The sequence below is a fragment of the Passer montanus genome, unplaced genomic scaffold, assembly GCF_014805655.1.
Source record: "Passer montanus isolate IOZ18808 unplaced genomic scaffold, ASM1480565v1 scaffold4, whole genome shotgun sequence".
NCBI classification, from domain to species: domain Eukaryota; kingdom Metazoa; phylum Chordata; class Aves; order Passeriformes; family Passeridae; genus Passer; species Passer montanus.
The window spans coordinates 9,066,356-9,075,129 of record NW_024368818.1 but is presented as its reverse complement, the minus strand read 5'-3'; the positions used below and the strand labels follow the sequence as shown (position 1 = coordinate 9,075,129).

The 8,774-nt window shown below is 41.0% G+C and overlaps 1 protein-coding gene across 1 annotated transcript in view; it reads left to right on the top strand.

The window, feature by feature from the left end:
* The first annotated feature begins 2,278 nt into the window (after positions 1-2,278).
* The window catches only part of CEP126 (centrosomal protein 126), a 37,949-nt gene continuing 31,453 nt past the window's right edge, over positions 2,279-8,774 (top strand). The window contains exons 1-2 of the mRNA XM_039718770.1: positions 2,279-2,376; positions 3,124-3,249. Coding sequence (XP_039574704.1) covers positions 2,282-2,376; positions 3,124-3,249 — 221 coding nt within the window. The 5' untranslated portion in view covers positions 2,279-2,281. The remainder of the gene's footprint in view (positions 2,377-3,123; positions 3,250-8,774) is intronic.

Here is an 8,774-nt window from a genome sequence, read left to right as displayed (position 1 = left end):
ATGCTCTCTCAAGAAGATGCAGATTGTGATCATTAGTTCAGTCTCAGGAAAAAGGTGAAAAGATTTCCATGGCTCTCTGTATGTCACATTAAGGGCAATTTTTCTTCCTCTTGCTATGTACATCAATAGGCAGAGTGACAAATTTCAGGCAGGAATGGTTAAAACAGTCAGAACATTAACTTCTCCCATGCAATTGCCTACACAGCTTGCAGAAAAACTATAGGGCATCAGCAGATTAATCCTCCACTGGAACAAGAAGAAAAGAAAAATATGTGCAGCAGCACATATTTTCTTCAAAGTCTTCAAATAAGACTTGCAATAAATTCAGAATCCATCCCACAAAGTTTTCAGAGCTGATCTTTATCTTTCACTGGAATATCAGTGTCCAGCCCAAAGTAATATTTATGAAACTTCTTTCAAACCAGCTGCCAGAGCAGGACCTTCCATTCTGTAACTACTTAAGATCAGGTTTCTTGCTGCCCCAGAATAATCATACACTTCTGAATTACATGGGCCTCAGCTTACCACCTTCTTGTCCCAAAGTCTGAAAGATGTGAGGTTACTCATGAAGAGAAATTATCCAATAACCATAAAGGAGGACTACGAAGACTTAATAAAAAATAAACAAGGGAAAGACAGAAATATATATAAACACTGAATACGTTCTGAATCGCAAAAGGTATCTTAAGGTGAAGCTGCAAGTGGCACTGTATTAGATGAAAATTTTCAGTAAATCTAAGGAAGCTCAAAATCTGTCAGTGGCATGAGTTGACCATAGCCTTCCTAGATGTGACAAGGGCCCAAATTCAGAGTAAATCTAAGGAAGCTCAAAATCTGTCAGTGGCATGAGTTGACCATAGCCTTCAATATTCCTAGATGTGACATGGGCCCAAATTCTGCAGTTTCCCAGCTCTGCCTCAGTTCTGCTTGGGTGACTCTGTTTTCCAACCTGATAAAGCCTTCTACTGCATCCTAAGTGAAACAGTGCATTTTATCAGGCAAACTGGGATTTTAAATGTCTGTGTGAGTTGAAAAGCACACAGTGGTAAATTCACAACCACTTTTCCCCCTTCTGAAACATAACAGAGCAGATGGGGCAAAGAAATGGTGAATTTGGGGTTGATTTTCTGAACTAGACTTGCATTTTAGGGTCATCTGTGAATTTGGGGTTGATTTTCTGAACTAGACTTCCATTTTAGGGTCATCTTCTCAAAGGCAGTAACTGGGATACCATAAACATTAAACACATTTGTCAACCTGACTACCACTGGTCTTGACTGTAAAATGGTAACAGCAACACTCACTTCCCAAACTGTGCTACAAATACGGGAGTGGGGTCTGTGCAGAAAAGTATTTCACAAATGCAGAATACTAGTTTTTACCTTCCTAGTCAAAGACATAAAACAGCTGCACAGTGAAAAAAAAATTATAAAAAGGAAGAATTGGTTTAAGCTCAAATACATCAGCCAAGAAATGTCTCGCCAGGAAATCACCAAGGCATTTAGCCTGTTGCTGACAGCTCATCCAAGGCAGGGCAATATCCCAAGACTACACACCCTGCTTTGCTTAAAAAAAAAAAAAAAAAAAAAAAAAAAAAAAAGAGTTTTGCAGTCTGAAGAACAAACTGGTGGGGGTCTTTTGTTTTCTTTTTTTTTTTTTCTTTGTGTAACTATATTTATGGACTTTTTAATATTTTTCTGTAAGAGTCATAATTTTGTGCATCAACTGATGCAAAAAACATCTTTTGGTGGTTGTTTTTTTTTATTTCTGCATCCTGTGGTTAAAAACAAAAAAAATTAAAAAAAAAAAAAGTTTGTGGGGTTAACTCCAAGTCTCCAGCAGGCCTAAGAGGAACACACAGAGCTCTGCAAACACCGGGGCGGTGTTTGCCCACCAGAACGCGTTCGCCCGCACCCCGTGTGTGTTTGGGGCTGTTAAAGGTCATCCCGCGCTTTACAGCGCTGCAGAGGATGGGAAGCCCAGCGAGAGGAGCCAACCACCGTCCCAGGCCGGGTGTCCGGCCGGGCCCGCGGGGAGAGCGCGGAGCGATCCCCACGCGTGGCTCCGGCCCCTGCACGGACACCGGGAACGACCTGCCGGGCGAGGCGGGTCCCGGCCCGCCCTGTCCCTGCGCCAGCCCCGCAGGCAGCGAATGCTGCGGCAGCCGAACCCCCCCGCGGCCCCGCCCGGTTGCGAAGGAAGCGGCGTCGCCGGTTGCTACGAGGCCGGCAGGACGCGCGGAGCGGGCCCGGCGCTGGCGGCGGAGCGGGCCCGGCGCTGCATGGAGCTCGGCGGGAAGGCTAGCGGGGCGGCGCGGGGGCAGCTCCTCTCCGGGGCCCCGCAGCACCGCGCGGGAGGGCGGCGGAGCGTCCCTGTGTATCCTTCCCGAGGCGGTGCCCGACCGCCGGGGCGGACGTTTCTCGGGCCGGCCGAGCCCTGCGAAGGGGGCCGCGGGGCTGCGTGGGGCCCGTGTGGGGCAGCGGCGGGGCCGGGCGGAGATGTCCCAGCCCTGCCCTGCCCCGCGGCCAGGGACCGCCTCAGGGGCGTCTTCAAATTAAAACTTGTACATTGCGGGTTTTAAACTGCCGTGGGAAAGTTGACTTCTCGAGTAACTTCGGAGTTTTCTTGTTTTCCCTTTTCTAGGAGATTTTGCCGCTAGGAATATTGTTTTCCATTCTAACTTGTGGGTTCTTGTTTTTTGAATTTTAGTAGTAAGAACTACTGAAACAAAGTCTTAAGATCCGCCTGCACAATGCTACTTAAATTACTGGCATGATACAGGACTGATCTGGGTCTGTGGAGAGCTTTTATTTAGTGATGTTAATCAATCTCAGTGTAAACAACTAATCTTTTAGGGTGTTTACTATTTAACATTTTCCCTCTCATATCTGCATCCTTGTGTTTAGATAACTACACAAAATGTCCTTCAAATGAACATAATAAAGGTGGGGTTTTTTCAGCTGGTGGTATCATGAAAGATGAGTGCAAAGCCTCTAAGCAAAGTCAGTTATGACTGTAACATACAATTAAGGGGCCTACTCTATATAAGATCAATCACACAGGCTATTATATCTTTTAATGAGCTGTTTCTTCCAGTTTCTATTGTCCTTAACGCAGTCTTAGGGGTAGAGATTTAATATTTCATTTTGAACAGGATTTACAAGAAGAACGTCGGGCATTGAAAGAGGACCAAAAAATGCATCGGAGCAAGGCAATGAAATATTTGATGGAGACAAACAGAAGAAGAAGGCAAGTAACTAAGGTTCCTTTAATGGAGGGTTGTAAAAAAAAAAAAAAAAAGAGAAAACCAAAGCAAAAAGAATCAAAACCTTGAGACAGATGAATATATCTCTACTATTTTCATCTTCCTTTTGATAAATAGCTCACTGCTTTGGCCTAGAGGAATCTAAGCTGAAGTTTCACCAATCCAGTTTCTTGCTATAGGACAAATGAAATAAAAAGAGCAATATTCTGATTTACTGACTAATTTTTGGAAACTCGCTGCAATCACATCTCATGTAAACTAAAGGTAAGTAGCACTTCCATCTTGTGGCTCAGATGTGAATTTCTAGTGTTCTGGGTTTTATTAGCTTTGACGGAGATATGAAAAGTGCACTCAGCTGCACAGCGTGGGCCAGCAGAAGGCAGCTGTTGCCTTCTGAAGTGTGTGTTTTTCTTTCTGCATGGTGTAACAGCTGCACAGCCTCCCCTTCATGCCAGGGCTTTGTGCTCCCACTTCCCAATAAAACACAAAGCAACATTTTTCTTGTACAGGATTATACTTATAATAAACTTATTTTGTAGTGACATTTTAAACAGAGCTTTGCATAGTCTGTCTTCTGCATACATGAGAGTGCAAAGCCATGAAATATTCTGTGGCAAATGGATTAAGTAAATTATGCACTGGAATGTCTCAGTGAAGTGCTGTGAGTAGTTTAATGGGCATAGAGGTGTTTTCCTTCACATGGAGGTGGTGCTCACACATACAGGGGGCTCAGCTGTGTGTACTGGAGAGGCAGATGGGTTCCTCCTTGCAAGCCCCCAGCCTCAGACCAGCTTCCTCCGCCTCTTGTTAACTCATTAATGCTCATGCCCCACAGTTCCCTTATCTGATGACTTCCCTTGTACAATGTTTACTTATTGCATATGTTCATAACTCATAAGAGAGGTGGTATATATTGTTTATATTTTAGCCTGACAGTATGTGCTCTCAACTTATGTTTTCTTATAAAAAGAAAAATGGAAGAGGAGATATAATCACCTCTGAGTAATTAAAGACAGAGTATGACCCACAACCTTTACAGATAATAAACTGAGTCTCAGTTGAAAAATTAAATACCTAGTTTCTTTTTCTGGAACAGAACCACTGCAATGCTGCACATCTCAGATGAACACTGTTTATTGTATTACTGGTCTTGAAATATTATACTCTAATGTAAAAGCAAGTACCAGACAGCCTGCATATTTTTGACAGACTGGTGTAGTTAAAGTAATATTCATGGATACATAAATACATTTCCATATGTATTTCATTGTAGCCTTAAGAAACACAGTATAAATCCAGAGTATACTCAGATGAGCCACTTAAAAAATTAGGTATGGTATTCATAAAATGAGGACGTTTCAATTTGTGATAATTGAGAATGGCATAATTATTAGCTCAATAAGCAGTTCAAATAGAAGTCTGTGGTAACAAGTTTTCTCCTAATAACTGGAAAGCAGTGAGTTGTTTAATGTTAGAAAGGTAGTAAGTGCATATGATGTTATAATATTTATATAATATAATATAATATTTATAAATATAATATAATATTTATATATATAATATAATATTATAACATATATATTATATATATATGTTAAGACATTATAATTTGTGATAATTGAGAATGGCATAATTATTAGCTCAATAAGCAGTTCAAATAGAAGTCTGTGGTAACAAGTTTTCTCCTAATAACTGGAAAGCAGTGAGTTGTTTAATGTTATAAAGGTAGTAAGTGCATTTGACGTTATAAGCTGTGACATATATAAGTAAAAATTAAGAGTCACTGCATATGTGCAGGAAAGTAATCTGAAAATAAAGTTCCTTGAATCTAAATATTTTTTCCTGGCAGTTATGCAGGTAGGAATTGATTGATCAACCCTCAGGTCATGTCTCAAGTCTATATGAGTCAAATCCCATTAGATTTCTTACACATGTGAAGGTGTTAAATATGATGATGGTTTCTCAAGGGTAGCATGATGTTCTTAAGCTACACATTCTCATCCAGCAGCACCCAAAATTCTCCCTGCCAAGGCTTACAGGCATGTATCAGAAGTTATTCTTGGCACTGCTGGTGTATGGTTTCAAAAGAAAATTTGTATATTTTGTATTTTTTAGATGGAGAGTAGGAATGAGTGCACTGTGGAGTGTGGCAGTCCATTTTCTACCTCTAGCCTTCACATAGGATGGTTGAGGCTGGAAGGGACCTCTTGATCTGGCTGAACACCTCCACCAGGAAGGGCCACCTAGAGCTGGTTGTCCAGGAATCACGTAGAGCTGGTTGCCCAGGAATTGCTTCTGAGCTTCTCCAAGAATGGAGACTCCACAACCTCTCAGGAAAATCTGTGTCAGTGCTGTCATCCTTAAAAAAAAAAAAAAAAAAAAAAAAAAGTGTTTCCTGATATTCCAAAGGAAACTTCTGTGTTTCAGTTTGGTCCTGTCAGTAGGCATCACAGCCTGGCTCTCTCCTCTTTACACCTTTCTTCCAGGTATTTACAGACTTAAGAAGATTCCTTTGAGTCTTCTCTTCTCCAGGCTGAACAGTCCCAGATCTTTCAGCCTTCCTAGAGAGATTCTCCAGTTCCTTCATGATCTCTGTGGCCCTTCATTGAACTGTCTCCAATCTGTCCATGTCTGTCTTGTACTGAGGAGTCCAGAGCTGGGCATAGTCCTTTAGCTGTGGCCTGCCTAGTGCTGAGCAGAGGGGAAGGATTATTTTCCTGTGGATGCTGGCAAGGTTTTGCCTAGAGCAGTTCAGGATACCACTGACCATCTTGGCAGCAAGGTTGGTCCTCTCTCTCAAGCAACAAGTGCTACAGTGTGACAGGAAATGGCCTCAAATTGCACCAGAGGAGGTTTAGATTGGATACTAGGAAAATTTTCTTCATGAAGATGGTTGTCAGGTATTGGAAAAGGCTGCCCATTGGAGTGGTTGCATGTGGTATATTTCAAGATGTGGTTTAGTGGTGGACTTGGCCATGCTGGGCTTGTTGTTGGAGTTGAAGATCCTAGAGGTCTTTTCTAACCCAAATGATTCTATGTTTCTAAGAGGATTTGGCCCAGTACCAACTTCCAGGGTTCACCACTATGTACTAGCCTCCACGAGGACTTTGTGTCGCTAATCAGCACCCTCTGGGCCTGACCATTCAGAACGTTTACATTCTGCCTCACTCTCTGCTCATTCAGCCTGTACAGCAGCATCTCGTTTATGATGATCATAGGGGAGACAGATACCTTAGTAAAGTCCAGATAGGCAATATCTACCACTCTCTTCTTATCTACAGGACTGTCATTTCTTTGCAGAATTGTATGAAGTTGATCAAGCCTAACCAAATTTTGTGTCAACCTTAAGTTTATAAATTTTCTACTAAAAAAGGTAAAAGCAGTGAATTCCCTTTATGATGAAGCACTAGTGAAGATACAGAAGAATTTCTGCTCTCTCTTTAATCTTGTTAAATCTTATTAGGTTCATTCTCTTCATGTTGCTTTGTGGAGGAAAACTGTTCTATGGGTTTTTCTTTGTGTTTTTTTTTCAGAGGCCACCAACAGGCCTCCTTTAAACAAGGTTGTACCAAAGGACTTTTTATGCTAATGAGACCTGCATATGCAAGGTTCTTGCAGTCTTCTGTTTTCAACCTTTTCTATATGTACTTGTAATAAAATTTTCCCTGACAGTCTACTGTTGATTTGTTGTCAATACTTCTAAAATGCTTCTAAAATGCAGCTTCTTCAGCATTAAAAATACTCATCTTCTACAAGCTGTACACAGTTAACTGGCTTAGTAATAAAAGACAAAAGCATCACTTGCTCAGAAAGAGCAAAGATAGCTTTGGAAATAAGTCTCAGTAACTTAAATCTCAGATCTTTTACAATCCCCCTGGTGTTGTCCTTTTCTTTGCATCTCCTGTACTGACGAAGCTTGTTAGTTTTGTGTTAACAACAGTACTTCAACATAGCAAAAAACCGTAGCCTACAGTTTTTACAAGTTGCCTGAGCATCAAGAAAGCAATTTCCTTATTGTCGCACTGATACATGAAGTTGCAATTTCAAGATCAGATTAAGAATCAAGTATTCTCTGGGGCAGTAGCTGGCAGATATTTTGTTTAAATAACAGTATTCTGGAAATAAAAGCTACTGACTAAGCACATACTTAATGCAAATGAATAGGATATCATATTTTATGTTTCTATAACACACTGCTTTCTAAATACCAGCTGTCAGTTTTGCTGGGGACTATAGACTTCGTGCTGTTACTGCTCAGTGCAAAATGTGTTTCCCATTTTACTGTGATGTTACTGTCTGCAGGTATCTGGTTCATTCTGGAATGCAATTGTCCATGTGCGTTTTAAAATAAACATTACAGTTGGTTATCTTGGTTCAGCATTTTGAATTACCTTGAAAAAGCTAATCTGTCTATTGAAACTCGGAAAGGAAATCTATATCCATTTCCAATCTATTCCCAGTGTATTGTTCTTTCTGTAATACTTTGTTTTCATCATGTGCACAAGCTTTTTGCTCCACCTACTGGCTGATTAACACTGATTATTTAATAAAAGCTCTTTAAATCATTCACCAGTTTTGTTGATAGAGAGTGAAAAGTAGTCTATGGCCAGAAATACAACAACAATGTCAGCACTTGGTAAACAGAGGGCAGAGTGGTAAGAAATTTGTATTTCTTTCTGCATCAGAATGAAACTGAAAAGTAGGTGATCTCTGTACCCACTGTCATGTGGACTTGAAATGCAGTATTGCCATTTCTGATAATGGGCCACAGGATTGTGCTGAATTTGCAAGGCCTTGGAACAGAAGCCTGCCAAACTTGCTCTCTGAACTTTTCTTGACCTGACAGCAGCTTTGCTTTGCTTGGTTTAGCTGTAACAGCAATTTCTCTAAAAGACCAGGTGTCTGTGGCTAATTTTGCCTTTGTTTATATTTTTATTGTATGACCACAGTTTTATACAGATAGCAGTAAGAAGCAGTTATCCTATGCAGAGAATTAGATATTTATGACTGTAAGATCATAAAGCAGTATAGAGAAATGCAGGCCTGGTATGGTAGCAGAGGCCTTGAAAGCCAAAGGTGCAGGGTGTTGGCATGGAGGAGTACAGCCAGGGAATGGTAAGAGATGGCATTTAGGCTTAGCACTGGAGACCCCATGGCTATACTCACCAATAGTCAGCTAAAGTTCAGAATTAGATCTGACAAACCTGGCTTTAGAGGTAACAAAAAGAATAGTATGCAACATACATAGAAGGCACCATATGAAATATTTGGAAGTACTGTGGAGCTACAGATTGACAATGATAAAGTAGAGGTGTAAAAGTGTATTAGCAAATACAAAAATTACTCCAAGTGGATCCTAAGGTGAGGGAGAAGAACGCATTTACATGAAGATCCTGTTGGTCCTGCTGAAGGAACTCAGATGCTGCCAATTCACCTTAACACTCCAGCATAACCAGAATGAAACTACAAGCCTTGGGATGCAAAAGAACAATGCAAGAATGAGCATCAG